The sequence below is a fragment of the Sceloporus undulatus genome, chromosome 2, assembly GCF_019175285.1.
Source record: "Sceloporus undulatus isolate JIND9_A2432 ecotype Alabama chromosome 2, SceUnd_v1.1, whole genome shotgun sequence".
NCBI lineage: Eukaryota > Metazoa > Chordata > Lepidosauria > Squamata > Phrynosomatidae > Sceloporus > Sceloporus undulatus.
The window spans coordinates 246,123,701-246,145,032 of NC_056523.1; the positions used below are offsets into that span (position 1 = coordinate 246,123,701).

A 21,332-nucleotide genomic window follows, 5' to 3' on the forward strand; every position below is an offset into this window, starting at 1 on the left:
ATCCAGTCCAGAACCCTGCCATGCAGGAACACACATCAAAGAACCCCCAACAGATGGCCATCCAGACTCTGTTTAAAAACCTCCAAAGGAAGAGACTGCGCCACTCTCTGAGGAAGTGTGTTCTTCTAATAGCTCTCACTGTCAGGAAGTTCCTCCTAATGTTGAGATGGAATCTCTTTTCCTGTAGCTTGCATTCATAGTCTCTGGAGCAGCAGAAAACAACTTTGCTCCATTCTCAACATGACACCCCTTTAAATACTAATACAGGGCTATCATATCATTGCTATACTTGCAGTGGATCAATGCCCCCCAACTGAAATAAATCATTTTATCTACCTTTAACAAACAAGGCACTTGAAAAGTGAGTAACGTGTACGTGTTGGGGATGGGGGTGAAAAGAAAAGAGGGGTGCAGTTATGATCAAGTGAATTTGAGAAATTGTACAATGCTTGTGGACAGTCTTCCCCACCTGACAGTTCCCTCAAATGTTTAACTCCCACCAAGGCAAATATTATATTATGGCCTTAGTAGTCCATGTAAGAGGCAGAGTGGCACAGTGGTTTGAGTGCTAGATTATTGAAAACTGGATGATTTTGGACAAGTCACACCTTTTCAGCCTCAAGAGAAATGACTTGAAGACATACTACTACAACAACAACAACAACAACAGCAACAACACACGTAGGTAAAAGTCTAGGTTGGAGAAAGGCAACTTTAAAAAGACAAGAAGAGCCACTGGACAAAAAGAGCCATGCATTTTTTAAAGAGCCATTGGCAAAATACGCTCATAACATTGACTGTCACAACTTGTATGCCATTCTCTTTAAACCCCATGATCTGGCCCAACACTAATGTCTTGCTTGGCAAATCAGCCAATGATAATGTAACAACATATCTAAGTTCAAGTACCAGTGTTCACACTACAGCGCACATACGCTGAAAGCTGCACCGGAAGAGCCCGTCACGCACCCCAGAAGATCTAATGGGGTGTGTGCCGTGGGTGCGAGTCCCATTACTTACAAGTACTTACATCTGAAGATGTCAGTCACAGATGCAGGTGAAATATTTAAAAAAATAATTTTAAAAAATAAAAAAAATGTTGACTTTTTAATTTTAATTTTAAAAAATTGTGGAGGTCCTCCTTTCTTCTCCCACTGAAGTTCACCTCACTCTCACCATCTCTTAAGGCATTTTAAAGAGATATAGGCAAATGCCACAATGCTTCTGCCAAAATATAGGTGTTTGAGCAGAAGTGGTTTCAACCCCGCTTAGGTTGTTATCTGGTGTGTTCCACACACCCCACACCACTCTAGTGACACCATTGGTATCTAGAACATGTTGCAGAGAGTAATCCAGAACTAACGTTGATTCTAGTTGATGTCCTAGTGGAATTTTTCAAGGAATTCTTGTGTGTCCAGATTATGATGATGGTGGTGCCGATACTGGTAAATTCCTCTATTTCAAGTAGAAGACTTTTGGGATATTTGCTGAGGAAATAGCACTCTAAATCAACTGTGAATACCCTGCCATGTTGTGTAGCATAAATGGAAATGCCAGAAAGGTAAACTATACATTCAAGTCATGTTAAAATTTATCGCAGCCATGCAACCCGTACAAATATGAAAAGCACACACCACCATAATGGATTATATTATTTAAAATAAATTGGATTTAAGTCAAAAATGACTAACTTAAATCCTGCTGTTTTTAGTGGGTCTGCTGTAATTATAACTGAATGAACACAACCCAGTCTCTCAAAAGTGTTAACAAGCCCTGTTTAGTAAGCAATATCTCTATTCTGAGATCCTGGGGGATCTTGCAGTCTTTGGTCACTCCTTCCTTGGTCAACCCCCAAATCTGGAGACCCCTTTTCCACTGCTGAGCTCTGCAGGGGAAAATGTTCCCTGTCTTTAGAGATTGTTAGGGTTGGTTTTCCCCCCTTCATTTAATAGTAATGGGAAACTGTAATCTGAGTGGGGATCATCACCTGCTCTGTTGTTTGTATACTTATGTGGGTGTGGAACTGTGGATGCATTTCCAACCCTACCCTCCATCTGACACCAGATGCAGTCCTTATAACTGTGAAGGCTGTGCATCCCTGCTGTATGGAGAAGAGGAAAATCTCTCCATTGATTACTTAGGTATGTCAGTTAATGTTTAGCAGCAGAATGGCCAGATGTTAGGAAAAGCTGGTAAAATATTTGACACATCTTTGTAATTTACAGAAGTACATATTTAAATTGCATCAGTAACGGCGATGCATCTTCAAATGGCTATGGAAAGTCATGCATTCTTGCTGCCATTGCAGAAATGGCACTTTTAAACATTTGCAGTGTACTTTATAGCTTTTACTGTGCCCCTCAGAAGTCTATAGATAGGTCACAATGAACAGCAGTGAACCCATGGCAGAAACAGAGCTCAGAACTAAGTCTCATCTATTTGTCCACTTTACCACACTAGATTTATCAGACAGCTGTAATATAGTGAACATATTTCACCATAATGTTATGGTCTTTAAGAGGGAGGAAAAAGCAGCGAACAATTTAGCTGCATTGTACTGCAGTTTCCAACCCTTTACAGCTGAGGTCATTAATTTGCTACAAATGTAGACCATTACTTAAACTGCAACAATGAACTATATTGAGCGGATTTATAATCCTAAATACATAGCTTTACAAGGAGTTGCTGTTCCTCAAAGTGTATGCCAAATAAAATGTACTATTCTTTTGATAGTTATTATCTTCTGATACCTTTCACTGACTGACTGATAAGCTAGACAAAGAAGAGTAAGTTATGGAAATTCCTGGTAAAGTCAGGAACCTTTGGTTCATCTCTGTTTCATTCTCACATTTAAATGACAGTAACAAGTTTTGTGCCTCGAAGAGAATGAATAATGTACTGAATTTCCAAGAAATGAACAGCAGTCTGTGATTGCCCTGAGATAATCTAAAAGGAAATGAAGTGCCCTGTAAATCCCAATGCAAAACAGATAAGGTTCAAGATTGTGTCAGGGCAATATTGTGAAATAACTTGATTGTATCGATAAACAGCCAGGGTGAATACATCAGAGGCAAATGGTTCTTAAGTAATAGAAATCATCTACAGTCCAGAAGATGGGTTAGGCTACATTACGGGTGCTCAGTTTTCACAACAGATCTGCTAAGGGTGTTATGCTAGTGTAAAAATTATGTGGACCAATAAAAAAAATTCAGCCTGTGACAGAAGCTATCAGTTCCTTTCAATATCATAGAATCATAGAGTTGGAAGAGACCGCAAGGGCCATCCAGTCCAACCCCCTGCCATGCAGGAAATCCAGATCAAAGCATCCCCGACAGATGGCCATCCAGCCTCCGTTTGAAGACCTCCATGGAGGGAGACTCCACTACACTCCGAGGGAGGAGTGTGTTCCACTGTCAGACAGCCCTTACTGTCAGGAAGTTCCTCCTAATGTTGAGGTGGAATCTCTTTTCCATCCTTCCTTCCATCCTTCAGAAGTTAACAGTGATCCAAAACACACTGCAGAAATAATCCAGTTTGAGACTGCTTTAACTGCCCTAGCTCCATGCTAGAGTATCCTGGGAATTGTAGTTTATTGTGGCACCAGAGCTCTCTGACAGAGAAGGGTAAATGTCTCACAAAACTATAGTTCCCAGAATTCCCTTGACAAACTGATTTTGCTAAATGTAAAAGGCATGTCTCAAGAGAGAGAGAAATGGAAAAGCAAGTTGGAAACTGTACTTTAAAACTTTGAATTCCTAAACTGAAATGGTTTATTGTATCAATTGAAGAAGGCCCTGGAGTCGAAATGGCTATTCAACTCCGGAGGAAGCCGTCTTTGCTACCTTTCTACCTTTTCCTATCTTGAAATATTGCCTCTGACTGCCACTGACTAGCAATTCATCACAGAAGTAACAACTTCATGATGAAGACTCAACAGAACTTTATGTACTAATTGTGAAATGATTTTCTCCATTTCTAATTATTATTACAGTGGGCCCTTACCTTACACGGGAGATCCGTTCTGGACCCACCCACCCCGCGTAAGGCAAAAAGTATGCTCAAGCCCCATTGGATATAATGGGGCTTGTGCTTGTGGTATGGCTGTGTGCGTGCAAGATGCAGCTCAACTAACATTACTACCATTAACTTGCATATACAGTTGGCCCTCCGTTTTTGTGGGGGATCCATTCTGGACCCCCCTCCCCCGAAAATGGAGGCTTGTGCATATTCAAGCCTCATAGGCTTGAATGGGGCACACCCCCATGCATGCACACCACTGGAAATAGCTGAGATCGCCCCTCCACAGATATTCCAATTAGGAGATCCACAAATTAGGAGGGGCGACTGTACTATAATCCAGCCTGCCCCAAACTGCAGCCTTCCAGATGTTTCAGAGGTCAGGTCCCATGTTCTTTCACCATTAGCTATGTTAGCTGTGGCTGAAAAGAACTGTAGTCTGAAAAAGCTGGTTGGCACCAGGTTGGAATAACAATTTGTAATGATCTCACACAGTTGTAAAGAATTCACAATCAAAGCATCCCCAACAGATAACCTTCCAGGCTCTGTTTAAAGACCTCCAAAGGAGACTAATTCTTTCCATTATTTCCATTATCATTTTTTGTCAAATGTTTAATCAATTCTTCTTTATCACATTATATTATGCATTTTGCATTATACTTTTGTGCTTATACATGGTTTGAATATGTAAAGTAGTAAATGAAAGAAGCAGAAGGAAATGAAGAAAAAACATTATGACAACCATATTGCTTATACAAGGGACAGATGGGTGACAATATGGGATTCTGTACTGAGAATACCCTTTGTTCTTGTTTTCAGGCTAAATTACACTTTGAAATAGTCTAGTAAAAGTGTACTTTAAACATTGTTCATATGGAACAGGACCTATCTAGATGCATATTTGATATGGAACATTTATGTCATGTAGCAGATATGTGTTTCAAACAGACTGAAAAGGTAATAAAAGATTGCAGGGAGAATCTCAGGACAAATAATTGCACTTGCAGCTGTGATTTAACATTGTTACAGAGCCAGCATTCACATCATAGTTTACCTTGTGTTTCTGCAGTGACACAATAACTAATAGGCAGACATGCACTCCAGTAACTGGCTGGCTTAGCACTTCTTGCAGGTGAATGCCTGATCTGGAAAGTTGATCTACACTGAATAAACTGGGCTTTACCTTTTAATAAGTACATTTAAGATCTGCCTCAAATACGGTAGGTGTTTATAATGTACAGCTACCAGATCAAACAGTGATCTTGTTTAGCCTGCCTTTAAACATCCCAAGAGTTTCAGAAAAAATGAACCAGTATACTCCACCCCTATTATGCACCAATTTCTTTTGGTTACTCTCCTCTTCCCCTTGTTGTGGGGCAAACCCAGAATCCTGCTTGCCACAGCAAAATAAACTGGGTACAAGGGACATTTAAGGGATAAATAGGTTCCTTGACTTGAAAACTGACAACTTTATTTTTAAGAAGGGTTTGTAATTGTTTATCTGGCAGAGATCCTGCTCTTTTTACATTTGGTTCATAAAAAGCTGGCAGATGACACTTTTCTACACAATGAGCCAAATTAGTGGCAAAAGATTCATGAACTAAGTATCTGCTAATAGGTGCTAAAAATTAAAAAACCTGCTGGGGTGGGGGGTGGGGAGCATACACATACCTATCCTATTGAAATTAACATTGCTGAAACAAGTAGTGCCAGGTGAAGGAGATTGTTCTTTCTTCCACCTACTCAGAGTTTACCTTTACCTTGTTTTGCAATCCTGGAACACTAAAATACACTGCCAAGTCATAAATGCTGTAATAGGCATTTCCTCTGTATTTAAGTTAGAGACAAGGGCAAAAGTCTGAATATATTCAATTACCCCTTGAACTATTGAAGCCACAAAATTATAAAAAGCAATTTATCTTCCTCTCATTGCATTAACACTCACATGCATATACTATAGCTTCTACATTTTCGTCTTTCCTCAAGGTTAACAAATGGCGATGCCAATAAACTAATCTATAATCCATGCAAAGTTACCTGTCATGGAGGGGAGAAAGGGCCAGCAAGTTTATTAACACACTCTATTTTACCCGAAACACAAGTCAACTTGGATTGGTAACTAAGACAATAATGCTTAGCAAAGTAGAAGACAGTAGGAAAAGAAGAAGACCACATTCCAGATGGACAGTTAAAGAAGCTATAGCCCTGAGTCTGCAAGACCCGAACAGGTTAGCTGATAACAATATGATCAGAAGTCTCTCATTCATAGCAACACCATAAGTCAGTTGACTTGAGGGCAGTTAACAACAAGAGGCACTAAGGGGACTAGCTAGAAAGCCCCATTAAAACTTATCCACATAGCCAGGTGGACAAATTTTACCTTCACTTGGACTTTCATCTTGTTCTGCTGTTTCTCAGCCTGGCACTCGACAGGTCAGGGTTGCACTTATAAAGCAGTGTTGTTCCCTCTGTCTCTTTTCCAGTCTTGCAGGTTCCCCAGTATAGACAGGAAGAAAATCCATTCAAACCTCAAGGAAGGTGGTTGATCCTTGCACCACACTAGAGGGTGGTTAATGTTCCACTTTTCCCTATTAGTGATTGACAGCTGTCTTTATGGCTGGGTTCCTCAAAGGATTTGGTAGATTACATACCAAGTTTCTTCACTGCACAACACTTAAGCAAGAGACAGGTCAAGGTGTATGGTGGAATTTGGCTGGCACTGCTCTATGCAGTTTGTTCTATATAAATCATCAACTGATGCTGCTTCTTCACTGTGGAGTTCTTCAGTACTCTCAGATTAAAACAATAAATGAGGGAGTTTCAAAGGAGCCTTTATTGCGAATCTGTCAAGCAGGGCTGGGTCAGGTCAACCAGCCAGCCAATCTCAGATTTCACTTTAAAAGGGAGCTGGCCTGTGAGATACAGTCACGTTTTCAAGATTCTCTGCAACACATGGTTTGAAAGCCTAGCCATGAACTGTGGCACAGTTGCTTTGTGATGTTCAAAGAGCAGAGATTTCTAAACACAATGAAAGGATTAAGGAAGAATAAAACTTTGGGATCTCTCAGTATCCTTAAGGTACCAGATCTCATCTGATCTTGGAAGCTAAGCAGGGGCAGCCCTGGTTAAGTACTTGAATGTGAGACCTCCAATGAATACCATATTCAGTAGTTATATTTCAGAGGAAGGAGCAGGCAAAATCACCTCTGAATCTTCCTGTCCTAAGAAACTCCCATGAAGTTCATGGGATCACCATAAATTGACAGGCAACTTGAAAGCACATGGTGTGTGCGTGTACACACAGCTTAATTTGTAAGAACTCTGTCAAGGAGATGTCCAAAATCTGACAACTCCTACCATGTTACAAAGCTCCCATGATCCCTAGCAAGCCATACTGGCAAAGATTGATGGGAGCTGCATTCCAACACATCTAGAAGACTCCTGGGTAATATTTATCATTTCAGCCACAATATATTTGCATAAACAAACAAGGAGCATTTCCTTCTCTAGCAACTCACATCCTGGGATATATTTGCATAAATAAACCAGTAAGGAGCATTTCCTTCTCCACAGATCAACTGTCATCTTGGTCACTAGGGTAAAAATTCAATCATCTAAACTCTAAACAAGCACAACTGCTAATAAACCAAGAGCTTCCCAAGTTTGAGTGGACAGGACCCATTTATCCCTTTCATTTTGTTTTCTGAGCATTCCAATTTGTAAAACTGATGGTTTTCCTCCTGTGAGGGCAAGATCCCACAGCTTGAGACTACCCCATTACATGCTCTCTGCTTGAGCCTGAAGCCCTCTGTGTGCAGAGTACATTCTCTGCAACTCAGCTATGATCCTAAGTTTTTTATAAAATGCAAGAGGCTTGCTTCTTAAACCTTTTTCATTTAGCCACATCCTATACAAAATATTCAAAATTTAAGAAGCTTCTTGCCTTCTTGTGCTAAAACTTGGGATCACTGTGTTCAGTAATAGAGCGTGTGCTATCAAGCAGCTGGAAAAGGGAAAGATCACTGTGGAGAACCATTGCCAGTCAATAATAAATAATACTGGACAACCAGTTTAGCTGATACAAAGAAGCTGCCTAAGTTTCTATGAATTCATAGCCTCTTGTTGATAGTTAAAAACAAACAAACCCAAAAACCTGTTGAATGTAATGCATGGTTCCAGAAACAGTTTAAGTTACTAGAGTTACTAGAGATCTACCCTATCTCCTAGGAACAACAAATATGGAAATTTACAAGTTGATTCACTCATAATTTTTCCAGTCAAGAGATCTGACCGGCTCAGTCTCCTAAATCAAAAAGTAACCAAATACAAGCTACTCATCTAATTCACACCTTCATGCCAATCAATCAAATGTTGATTTCTATGTGCTATGAGAAGCACATAACCCAGGTTTCTGCATAAATGTCACGTTAATCCTTGACATTACAAAAAGTAGCAATTTCTTCAAAAATGTAGCAATTTTTATTTCTTTCCAATACGTATGTGTATGTGGCTCACTTAGGCCTGTTACAGACAGCCAAAATAAAGCTGCTTCGAGTCACAGTGGAGGTATGGTGTTTCAATGATGCATGCGTCCTAAGAGTCCAAAAGTCGCACCAAAGCCACACTCCAGCCCTAAGGACTGGAGCGTGGCTTTGGTGCGACTTTTGGACCTCCTTAGGACGCATGCATCATTGAAACACCATACCTCCACTGTGACTCGAAGCAGCTTTATTTTGGCTGTCTGTAACAGGCCTTAAAAACACCACACATATTTAGTGACACACATTGGAATTCTACATTCTTACTTGGAAGTCCATGTGTTCAGTGAGATTTATTTCCTTGTGAAGTCTGTTCAATATTCCAACAGACTATGCTCAAGATTTTTAAATCCCATTGCCATAATTCCTCTACAAGTTTCAAAAGTTGGCTGCATTTTAATTATCTTCATCATATCCTAATTACTTTTTTTCAGAATTTATTTTTTCAGGATTTAACTATTATATATGAAAATATTTCTCTTTTTTATTGTAAGGAACTATAAAAACAAATCAGAAGAAAAAAGCTTTAACATTAACAAGAAAAATTAGCAATTAGCAAACTGCTTTACTGTCTGAATAGCTGTCAAAAGAATTCTGAACCACTAGCATGCCACACATAAGCAAAAGTACCAGACTGAAGTGTCTTTTTCATAAGGTCTGACTGACTTTTTATTTAGTTAGGATCAAATTAATCATTAGCACAATATAGACAATAATTTCCAAATTTTTCACCCTACTTAATAGGTCCTTGTGCTTAACTGGAGATAGGCATGCAAAATGACAATCTAAGTAATTAATACTAATGGACTATTCTGATGATCAAAGATGTTTCCTTTTATTGGTAATATATTCCTCTGTTGTTTAAAACTGTTTCCAATCTCTTTCGCATCACTTTACAAGTTGAACCAAAATTCCAACGTTGTCAGCACAAGAGTGTTTTCATTGTAAATTTGTTTTTTCTTGTCCTTAACTTCCCATAGAATTTCTATTAGCAATTTTTAAAAATGCACTTCTACTTAAAAAAGAACACATATCCCAAACAAAAGCCAGTTAGAACACTTCATAAAATATTTTTATTGAAAAAGTACTACTCAGTAACAAAACTCCCAAACAGTACAGTAGAAAAGTTGCTTACTTACCTTCTTCATTTTCATCACTAAAAGATAACATTTTTGAAACCTTCAGCCAGTGGGTTTCAGACTGAAGTTTCCATCTACCTCACAATCAGATAAAGCATGCTTAGCCCTGGCAGCTAATGGAAACAATGCTGAAAAGCAATGATTACAAATTTCCATGTGTTTACACTTAAAAGCTTTAATGGGAGAGAGGAAAGAGATGGACTCTGAAAACTCTGGTGAAATATTTGTACTGCAATTAAACTGAAGAGACTATCACCTTGTAATCAGGAACATGTGACTTGATTGGGTTTCAAGTTTATATACCACAATTAGGGGAATGATTAACATGCATAATGTGATGCTTGAAGCTTCAAAAATTTGTTTCTGAACAAAAGCTTTAAAATGAAAACAATTTTAAATTTGAAGTTTATTAGGATTCTCTATTGCCATCTAAAGAGTACTGTTCATAGATATCCATTTTATATGCAGCAAGTGACAATTTCGACTGCAGTCATTTATAGTTAATATATATACCATATGTGTGTGCTCTCCCTGTATATGGACAAGACTGTGAAACATTTGTGAGACTGCTCACAAATGTTGGTGGTTCCCACAAAATGAGCTGAAAAAATTACTTCTAGAATGTTCTTTTTTGTTGTTGTTGTTGTTGTTGTAGGCAAAGATGTTCTTTTAAGTTCAGGTTGAATCTATGAACTGCAAAAACCAGTTTGCCAGATTACCCTGGATGACGATCTAGAGACCAGGGGGGGAAATTCCATGCCCTAATTACAGTGCATGCATAACACTTTTTTTCTAACTAGAAAATGTGGCAACTCACATATCATGATTATTGAACTTGCTCAAGAACAATTAACATGTTACCTATAGAAAACAAGTGACGTTATTAAACAGTAGTTCCTTCAACAAAGATGGCCTTTTGACTCTCATGTTTGTCACTTCTGTATCCTGTGTTTATTTTCTCCAATGGATTATTTTTGCTTTCTTGATATAACAAGGAGCCAATGTAGGGAGAAGGAGAACATTTAAGCCAATCCAGAGATCCTACAATAGCCATCCCACACTCCTGAACAGATGGAGGAAGAGGGAAACAGATGGAAAAAGTGGAGTGCATTTCCTTCCCAAATCCAGGAGGAAAAAAAGCAGGGTGCTTGGCTTCAATACAGTAATGAAAAGGAAGCTGGGTATCCACATGTAACATGTTCTTATACTCACAAGGAGAATAAATATGCATGTACATCTATATCCTGATTGGGTTGCAATCACAATTCCTAGGAACAAGCCCCATTGAACATATATCACCGAAATTATGAATATGAACTCATTGGGCTTGTTTTGAGAAGGTGTGTCACAGTGAACCTCTCTAATGTATAAATATACATAGTGTACACTGAATTACATGTGGACAAAGATACAAACAGAAGTATGCACCGTTAGACAGTGGGAAAGCAAATAAAAAATCACGTTCCAAGTTGCACACAAGTCTAACTATATTTTCTTTTATGCAAAAAGGAAAAAAATATAAACATATGCAATCAAAACTGAACACAAATATCAGAAACAGTCTCTCCTCTGCCTCAAAAAATGTTTACTGACAATGCATCCATGTCCTCAGGGAAAATATTATCAAAATGACATTGTCACTATAAATAGTACAACATACTTTATAAATAAAACTAGTGGAATTTTTTTCATACCATCCAAAGGCTTTTATAAAATATGCCAAAGTTATGGTGTATTACTGTAAATAATGGCCCATTACTTGACTGAAAATGAAACAACTGTCTGAAGTTTAAAGATACATTTTTTGATTTCAGGAAGTCACACTGATGCAATAGTAAAGAACACTTACACTAAAGTCCATGTAAAAATATAATACAAGTTATAAAAAAAATCCTATATATTTAAGTGGGCAGCACTGGAACTCTCCAGGACCAACATCTCCATCATCTAGCTCTGAAAAGTGTGCTCAAATGTTTTTCTTTGCCCTGGTTTCCTTTCCTTGTCCATTATGGTATATGTATTTGACTAAACTCTTAGCATCAATTGTACCTCCCAGTTATCAGCAAGTGGAAGAAAACTTGTACAGAGGTCATTACTGGGAGAAAATGTCTGCCACAATAATATTCGTTCTGCACAGAAGTGTGGATTTTTATTACTAGCATTATCATCATCATTGGATTAGCACTTCTAATAAAGACAGTACAGATCTCATTGATGTTATTTCTGCTGGCTGCACATTAGGGCACACTCTTCTGAAGTGCTTTATACTATTCAAATTCCCTTTACTAACTTTGAAGTACAGTCCTTATGTTAGTAGATTTGCCAAAATGTCATTTTTCAGGTTTCCATTTCTGACATGCCAATACTGCTGGTCTCTCTTTCATCTACTGCTTTGTTGTTTTCTAAATCCAGAATATCGGACAGATGGATGGTAGGTAAAGGAGATCTCCAGTACTGGAAAGAGTTGTAGCGCCAAACATCATCTTCATTCTATAAAAATAAAATAAACAGGTATACTGCAGCAATAAATTAAATGACACTGAAAAAACCCTCTGCAGATAATCTATAAATTTATTAATAAAAACTTTACATTTATGGGGTCCTATGGTTTAAGAAAGGAAGGATATGTACCACAAATGTAGGGAAAAGTTTTTTCTAGCTACTGTCACTGCAGAGGGCTGTACTATTTTTCAGATCTTCTTTTCAGTGAAATAGGGGCAGATGCATTCATATGACCATATACACAGTCTACATCTTCAAATGTATGCTGTTTCTTGGATGATGATCTATTATATTATGGGCTGAATTCAAAGATATAGTCATGTTAGTCGGTAGAATCACTACATAGAGAGATCTTGTAGCACCTTTGAGACTAACTGAAAGAAAGAAATTGGCAGCATGAGCTTTTGTAGACTTCAGTCTACTTCCTCAGATGCATTTGGGAAAGTAGATAAAAATCTACAAAAGCTCATGCTGCCAATTTCTTTCTTTCAGTTAGTCTCAAAGGTGCTACAAGATCTCTCTATATATATTATTGGCTAGCAATCTAACAGACACAGAGAAAAAATATTCTTCCCGACCATTAAGTGTAACTGCCTTAAAATAGTTTAGCTTGCACTCCCTCTACTGGATTAACTAAAGCACAAAAATAATATTCTATAAAATCAATATCTTGAATAATAACCTTGATCTTGTAGCCTGCCAGTAATCCACCAACTTTGGCTTATCTTGTGACTGTCAGGACCAGACCCTTCTCCTGCAGAGTGGATGTCACTGCTGTTGCTGCTATACTTCTTAAACACAGAGTGAATCTGAGCAAAATGATGGGCAAATTCTTCACAGCAAGCTGTTGAGTGGCTTACATTCTCCTGAGGACCAGATCACAACAGATCCCTGACCACTCAAAACAGCTCAACTGATCAGTTCTGTGCAGCTCCAATAGTTTTTGTCAGAAAATCCTTTTTGCTGCCTGTACTGCACCGCCACACGTCTTCAGGTAGATTTTAGCCTGTTTTTGGTCAGATTCACTCTGAGTTTTCCACCACTGTCTCTCTAGTCTCCGACTTGTTCGCTTCATTGCTGTCAGCTCTTTAGAAAATCAAGGGGCTGATTTAGCTCCACTCCATGAGATAGACGCTTAGGAGTGATCATGTCAACTGCCCTGGTCATTTCTCCATTCCAGAGGTCAACTAGGGCTTCAACAGGACCACCAGCTAAGGCAGCAGGAAACTCCCCAAGAGCCATCAGGAATCCATCTGGATCCATAAGCCTCCTGGGGCAGACCATCTTAATGGGTAGCCAGCTTTGGTTCTGTCTGCTAGATACTTGGAATACAAAAGAAAAGCAGGAAAGCATTATTTGGGGGGGGGGGGGGGCTAATTCCATGCACAAAATTAAGTTGCAATCAAATGTAGATACCAAGTTGAAAAGCGTGTGCATGAAAAAGTCTGATATATGCTAAGCTCTTCAAAAACCAAAACCAAAAGCTGTCATTCCTTCCTTCTTGTTTCAGGCTCTTAACACTGTCAAGTAAGCAAAAGCCAAGCTCATCTGCCTTTTTTGTTTGTTGCTTTTCCCTCCCACCCCAAGATGGACATAAGAGGCAAAGTCACATTTGCTGGACATCCTGACACTGCAGAATGTGACAGGAACAGACACAAAGCCCACCTTTCTTTGTCTGTCTGACTTCGAGCTCAGACAAGGAAAAGAAATGGAAACATTTTGGTTTGCTTTGCCTCTGGTGATTGCAAAGTATTCAAGTGTCAAATGAGCACAAATAAAACCAACAGATTAATACTATGTTTGCTAGACAGGAAGGAGGAGTGGAGGTTTATTTTGGTGGGTTACAGACCGCCTGTTTGGGGCGGCCTGCACCCGCCCCTTTACCCGCTGTATTGGGGCCTCAGCTGCCAGACCGGCAGCCTCCGAGACCCCGATCCGCCGCTTTGCAGGCCACGGGGAAGTGGCAAAAGGCTGCTTCCCCACGGCCTGGAAAGGGGTGTCCTTGGAGCTTGAAGCCCCAAGGACACCTGGCGACGGCGGGGAGGAGGAGTAAAGGCTGCGCCCAGCGACGCAAACCCCAGAAGGAGCTCCGTTTCGGAGCTCCTTCTTGCGCCGTGGAAAGGGCCCTCTAGGTGCCCTCGCACGGCACAAAGACGGCACGTCCATGCCGCCTCATTTGGAGGCGGCGCAGTTGTGACGTCGTAATGGTGGCGGCCGTGTGGAACGGCTGCCGCCATTTTGTACGGACTGGGTCCATATTATGGTTAGGGGCGTCAGGGAGTGACGCCCCTTTTAACCCTAATACAGACCCAGTCCGTATTTTCAGGCCCGTCTGTAACGGGTCTTTGTCTCTACACCTGTGTTCAGTATAAACTGGAACAAAACCTCAGTGGATACTATGGCCACATTGTATGTGATCATCTTTGGAATATTGTATGCTCTTAGCTCTTGTCCAAAAGAAGAACCCGAACGAGATATTTTAAAAATAAATAAAGTTTGGGACTTCTTCGTTTAGAGAAAAGGAAAGGCAATTAGCAGGCAGATAACAAAAGTTTACAAAATCTGGAATGAGGCAGAAAACAACAACAAAACTCCCTTTCCTACCTATCTTGTGCACTGTAATATAGGAGAGAGAGAGAGAGAGAGAGAGAGACAGAGAGACAGAGAGAGACAGAAGTCCAAAACACATTGCAGAAATAATCCAGTTTGAGACTGCTTTAACTGCCCTGGCTCAATGCTAGGGAATTCTGGGAGGTGTGATTTACTGTTGCACCAGAGCCCTCTGACAGAGAAGGTTAAATGTCTCCCAAAACTACAAAATTTTGAATTTGCATTGACATTCTCACATATCAATGGCACATACAGTGCACCCTTTGTTTTCACGGGGGGGGGGGGGGGTATCCGTTCCGGACTCCCCCATGTAAAACAAGTAACGCATATGCTTGAGCCCCATTTAAATGAGGCAGCGTGGAGGCACCATTGGTGCACGCTCCATTCGTCCCTATGGGACACACCACCCCTTCCTCCCTACGCGGCTGAAAGTCGCATATGACGCAGACGCACTGTATATGTCTCTCCCTAGCTTCTGTTCCACCAAATGCATTTGAGGAAGTAGACTTCAGTCTATGAAAACATTCTGCCACTTTATTTCAGTGAGTCTCAAAGGTCTGTCTGTCTGTCTCAAAGGTGCTACAAGATCTCTTTATATACTGATTCTACAGAGTAACACAGCTATATCTTTGAATTCTATCACAAAACTACTGCTTCCTGAATTCCCTAGCACCTAGCCAGGGTGGTTAACGTGGTCTCAAACTGTATTATTTCTGTAGTATGTTTTGGACCAATGGTAACACAACAAAGGAACTGTTCTTGCGCTCTTTCATTTCCTGGAGTTAGGTAATTAAGGAACATGTTTCACCTTTTGGCAAACCTTTATCTCACCATAGGCCTGGAACTGCTCTACGCCCTTTACTGGAAATACAGATTTTGGAAAACTCTTTGCCTCAGGAGCTTCTGCTCTACTTATTTTCTTCCCATCTTCCTTCCTAGTTCTCCCTCATCTTCCTTCTTGTTAATTTTTACATAAGTGGCCCATTCAGTTTTGTTCATAAAACCCTTAAAGGTCCTTGCCATTCAAAGGCAGTAGCACTTTTTGTCTTCCAAACAGAATTTAAATTTTATTTCAGAGACTATGAAAATCTGCCATTACCCACATGGCCAGAAGGAGGAGGGACACACCTGCATGAATGTCTCTTCCATACCTTCTAAACTGATGACAACAACCACAACATCTTGTCCAAATGCAGGCCTATGACTAAGATAGTTGTAAGTTTCCCCCCAACTTGTCTGTGCGATTTTTAACACCTTTGGCCTGATGAAGAAGCCAGTGGAGCTTGGAAAGCTTCCAACATGTATATTGTGTGTTTTGGCTGGCCCCCTAAAGGTATCCCTGTTTGGTGGATTTTGGATAGCTATTGATGAAAACGGACTGTGAAGAGGAGGGCAGTATGCAGAGAGACCTTGTAGCACCTTTGAGATGGGCTGAAAGAAAGAAGTTGGCAGCATGAGCTTTCATAGACTAAAGTCTACTTCCAAATACATCTGAGGACAAGAATTGCATTAAAAAATTCAGTTACATATAGAAACCACTAATAGGGATAGAATGTGAAAATATATAAAGAAATATGTATGAAGTAGAAAATGGGAAAAGAAACAGTTGACCTCATAAAAAATTCACAGGGAGAAAGAGAATTAATTGGATTGTAAGGTAAACCCAACTGGGAAGAATTTAAAGATATGGCCATGTTAGTCTGTAGGATCAGTGTGTAGAGAGACCTTGTGGCCCCTGTGAGATTCAATGAAAGAAAGAAGTTGGCAGCAGGAGCTTTGCTGGACTTAAATCTACTTCCTCAGATGCATTTGATCATATATGAGAATACACTTGTCCCTCCATATTCGCTAGGGTTAGAGGCACAAGACCCCAGTGAATATAGAAAAACCGCAATTAACAAAAACACCATGTTTTTACCTGAGAGGACGCCTCTCTGGGAATCTCTAGGTCTCAGTTAGTCTTAGAGTGAGTCTCAAAGGTGCAACAAGATCTCTCCACATACAGGAAGAATTTAGTTACAGATAACATTAGTTCAAGAAGCTTGATGAATATCAAGGGTATGTGTGGGTTTGTACCTGTTTGTCTGTATATATGTATTGTTATGTAAGGATGTTATGTGCTATATGTTTATAAGGGGGGTTGTTATTTGTATATATGTATGTATTTTAAGGTAATGCAATATTTTTTTTAACAAAACAAAGATCTCTCTACTGAAAGAAAGTTGGCAGCATGAGCTTCCCGCCTAGACCCAAGTTTACTTCCTCAGATGCTTTTAGTGGAGCAGAAAGCCAGGGACAGGCCCATTTATGCCACTGGTGTGTGAGGATACCAGTTTGAATTCAACGCCCTTTGGGTGTGGAAAGGAAGGGCAAAGTCAGAAAGCTGTCCAGAGGAGGGCAGGTTTCGCAGAGCCATGTTCCTTAAGGTGGAAACCGGCCAAGGCACCGTTTTTGTGTGGATTCTGAGGACCCACAACACAACACAACCTCTCCTGGGACTTTGGTCCAAAACACACTGTGGAAATAATCCAGTTTGAGACCGCTTTAACTGCCCTGGCTCAGTGCTAGGGAATCCTAGGAACTGTAGTTTTGTGAGGCATTTAGCCTAATAGCCTTCTCTGTCAGAGAGAGCGCTCTGGTGCCACAATAAACTACGATTCCCAGGATTCCCTTGCACTGAGCCAGGACAGTTAAAGCGGTCTCAAAGTGCATTATCCCTGCAGTGTGTTTTGGACCCTTTGGCCCCGCCCCTTTCGAGCCTCCAGAGTCCAATGGCGTCTCCCTTCCCAGTGAGGCCCCGCCCCCTTTACCTCCTTCTGGGCCGGGCTTATGCTCTTCGAGGCGCCCTCTTCAGGCGTTAGGGAGGCGTTGCAGAGGAGTGCCTGCCCTTTTTCCTCCTTCGCGCTCTCTTCAGCAGAGGAGGAGGAGGAGGGACGCTCGCAGTTAACCGTTACTTCTTCTTCTTCTTCTTCCTGGTCGCCGTTGTTGCTCCTCCTCCTTCCTCCTCCTCCTCCTGGGGGCTCCATGCTTTCTTCCCACTTGCGCTTCTGGCCCCCGCCGCCGCCTCCGCCTCCCAGCCAGCGCGCGGCCCATGGCGGCTGGAGCTCCCTGCGCGAGCGCTTCGGGGGCAGGAAGCGCGGGCAAGGCGAGGAGCCCAGCGCCAACGGCTCAGAACGCCGTTTGGCCATAGACTAGAGCGCCTCGCGGGAGAGGAGGAAGGGGCGTGGCTCGCCCCAACGGCCGCTCTTGGGGGCGGGGCTTGAGGGGCAGCGCGCGCGCTCTAAAGAAGGCGAAAGAGGGGAGGGGGCGCTGCTCAGAGCTTAACAGCGCCCTCTGCCGGCCGCTCTCAGCCCTTGCCTCTGTGCTTTTACCTCCAGCTGTTTTGGACTTCAGCACCCAGAAGCCTTTGCCAGCATGGCCAATGATGAGGGAATCTGGGAGATGAAGTCAAACATTTCTGAAGGGCCAGAGGTTGAGAACCACTGTAAGCAGGCAGACCATGTAGCTCCTTTGAGACTGACTGAAAGAAAGTAGTTCAAACCAAAATCCACCAAACAGTGATATGCAGTACCTTCAGTGGCCAACCGAAAGGCATAATAGACTTGTTGCAAACCTTCGAAGCTCCACTGGCTTCTTCATCAGGCAAGGTGTTACAAACCAAATAGGAGAAAAATTAGAGGCCTGCATTCTTTGGTTTCTGTCCCTATTTAAGGACAGAAGGACCTAAGGATTAAGGACCATTTTAACTAAGGACAGAAACAACAAAATGCAGGCATCTTACTAACATCGCTAATTTTGATCCTGTTTGGTTGTTTCCTCAGTGCCTGATGATGAAGCCAGTGGCGCTTCAAAAGCTTGCGACAAGTATATTGTGCATTTCAGTTGGCCACTAAAGGTATAGCACCATTTGGTGGGTTTTTGTTTGAATTTACTAAATGGGCAACACAGCTACCCCTGCGTGTTTTTTGAAAGAACTTGGCAGCAGGAGCTTTCCTAGACTTTAGTCTACTTTGTCAGATGCATTTGGTGGCGTGGAAAGCCAGGGGCAGACTTATATATGCCACTGATGTGTGTGATGTGTCTGTCCCTGGCTTTCCACGCCACCAAATGCATCTGAGGAAGTAGACTAAAGTCTAGGAAAGCTCCTGCTGCCAACTTCTTTCTTTCAATCAGGCTCAAATGTGCCACAAGGTCTCTCTGCACACTGATCCTACAGACTAACACGGCTATATCTTTGAATTTTACCCCCCACGGAATAGTGCCCTAGTTATGTAGGCCAGAAAAAGCAGGCATACAGGATCCCGTGTCTGTGAGGGGGTACTAACTCCTTCCACACTGAGGAAATATTTCAGGTTGACACAACTGTCATGGCTCCATGCTGTGGAATTCTGGGAACTGTAGTCTTGTGGTTCCAGAGGCCTCTGACAGGGAAAGATAAATGTCTCACAAAACTACAGCATACCACAATTCCCTAGCATTCAGTTAAAATGATGTCAAACTGGATTATTTCTGCAGTGCCGATGCAGCCCTATGTCTCTTGAAAAGTGCAACCCTGTAGTTTTCATGTGACAGAATTCATAGCATTTTGATCTGGAAACCCAGTAGGTAAAAAGATCTTGTAGCACCTTTGGGACTAAATGCGCAAAGAAAGTTGTAGCCTAAGTTTTCCTAGACTTGCATCTGAGAAAGTAACCTCAAGTCTAAAATACTTTTGCATTCAGTGTGAAAGTCTGTGTTATATGTGCTTCACAGTAAACAATGAAGCATGGATGGCCGGCAAGTTAGCATGGCTATCATTGGTCCAATCCGCACTGCAGAAATAATCCCATCTGAGACAGCTTTAACTGGCTTGGCTCAGTGCTAAGGAATCCTGGGAATTATAGTTTATTATGGCATCTGAGAAGGCTAAATGTCTCACAGAACTACAGTTCCCAGAATTCCCTGGCACAGAGCCAGGGAAGTTCAAAGCGGTGTCAAACTGGATTATTTCTAGTGTGTATTGGACCAAAGTCCCGGGAGTGTGTATTGGACCACTGTCACTACTTCTACTGTTTAATGTACATTCTGATTTCTCTTTGCTTGGGACCTAAGGTAGGTTATTTACTTTATATCCCGCCTTTCTACAAATGTGGGAGCTAATGCAGTACAGGTTAAATGGAAAAAAACAATAAATCCAAATCTAATAATAAAAATCATTTTGAAGGCTGTTAAGTAAACTACCCTCCCTTCTTTTTCGGGGGGGAGGGGACATTTCATCTTGGAGAAAAAACTGCTTATAGTCCAAGTCTTTAGGGTAGCACTTTGTAGCAGAATGACATTTAACTGCCCAGGGAAGGTCAAGTGAGTATAGAACAAAGTTTGCTACCATAACAAGTTTCTTAAGGAGTGGAGGGCTTGTATAGCCCACAGTTGTATATGTTAAGGCCCCTGGAGATTTACCAGGAAACAAAGAAACAATTGTAGCCAATGGGCATAAATATGGCACTCATCCTTGGCACAACAATGGGGAAAACTGAGTAAGAAATGCTGCTCTAAAGCAGGAGAACAATCAATATTCAGCTTAAAGCATTGCCTTGATCAGAGAAGTAAAAGGTACACACTTAGTAACCATATGTCTGAACATGATTCAAATTATATTCACCAGTAACATTTTTTGAAATTCAAGTCCCCTCCGTTCTCGCGATCTTCAGACTCGCGTGCCTCGCTTATGTACAAATGACGGAGGGTGAATGAATGGTGTGTGTGCCCATGGCATGTGCCTGTGCGCCCCCACGCCTATATTCAAGCCAACGGTGTTTGAATATATGTGAAACTCCATTTTTGCAAGGAGGCCTGAAATGGATCCCCCACAAAAAAGGAGGGGCAACTGTATATGCTATGGGAATGTTGGTACTGTATTTGTTGCTACAAATGACAGGCATCCCCTGAGCATAGACTGAGCACAGACTTTTTATATAAGCATTGAACAGTATGTCCAAGTTTAGCATACAGGGGGCTCTTGGCATCTGCTGTTTGGATCCAGGAACACCCCCCCCATACCAAAATCCATGGGTGCTCAATGTTTCATTATGTACAATGACACATACAAGGTTTGCTTTATGGAATACATTGTTTGTGTATATGTGTGTGTGTCAGTGTCTGTGTGTACTGTATATGCCGTGGATGGTGGAGTCTGCAGATACGGAGGGCTGACTGCACTTGGTACTTCAGAAATATTACAGTATTGATAAAAAAATTACCTAGTCCCAATACATCTACAGAGAAAGAAGAATAATGAACAGGCCTGCTTGATCTCGCTACCTTTTAATTTGCTGATAAATTGTAATGCGATAGGAATTACTTACAGCCATCAACTAATTAGAGAATTAAATGGAAGATAAAGGTAAGCCTGAACCAGTTTACACAATTGTGCTACAGCAGACACCAGATCCCATCTATCTTGGATCAGCCCTGCTTTGTACTTGGATGAGAACCCACCAACGAATGTCAGGTGCTGTAGGCTATATTTCAGAAGAAGGAACTGGCA

General features: G+C 41.2%; 2 protein-coding genes across 5 annotated transcripts in view; both read right to left on the bottom strand.

Moving 5' to 3' along the window:
• TRPM6 (transient receptor potential cation channel subfamily M member 6) overlaps positions 1 to 6,802 on the bottom strand; it is a 102,126-nt gene extending 95,324 nt beyond the window's left edge. For all 4 annotated transcript variants that reach the window (XR_006102200.1, XM_042452252.1, XM_042452251.1 and 1 more), the window contains exon 1: positions 6,398 to 6,802. Coding sequence is in view for 3 of the 4 variants with exons in the window: in XM_042452252.1 (XP_042308186.1) it covers positions 6,398 to 6,415 (18 nt within the window). In the remaining variant the exon portion in view is untranslated. The remainder of the gene's footprint in view (positions 1 to 6,397) is intronic.
• A 4,074-nt stretch (positions 6,803 to 10,876) lies between these two features.
• Positions 10,877 to 18,051, bottom strand: C2H9orf40 (chromosome 2 C9orf40 homolog). The gene is made up of 2 exons (XM_042454909.1): positions 17,617 to 18,051; positions 10,877 to 12,184 (listed from the first exon to the last, which is right to left on the bottom strand). Exons 1-2 carry the CDS (start codon positions 17,992 to 17,994, stop codon positions 12,032 to 12,034), a joined length of 531 nt encoding a protein of 176 aa, XP_042310843.1. The 5' UTR covers positions 17,995 to 18,051; the 3' UTR covers positions 10,877 to 12,031.
• Positions 18,052 to 21,332: the final 3,281 nt, after the last annotated feature.

Coding starts and splice junctions, on each gene's coding strand:
- C2H9orf40 (XM_042454909.1), bottom strand. CDS start 17,994: ATGGCCAAACGGCGTTCTGAGCCGTTGGCGCTGGGCTCCTCGCCTTGC. Junction 12,185..17,616: donor TAAGCCCGGCCCAGAAGGAG/GTAAAGGGGGCG, acceptor TTATTTTTATAG/AATGAAGATGATGTTTGGCG.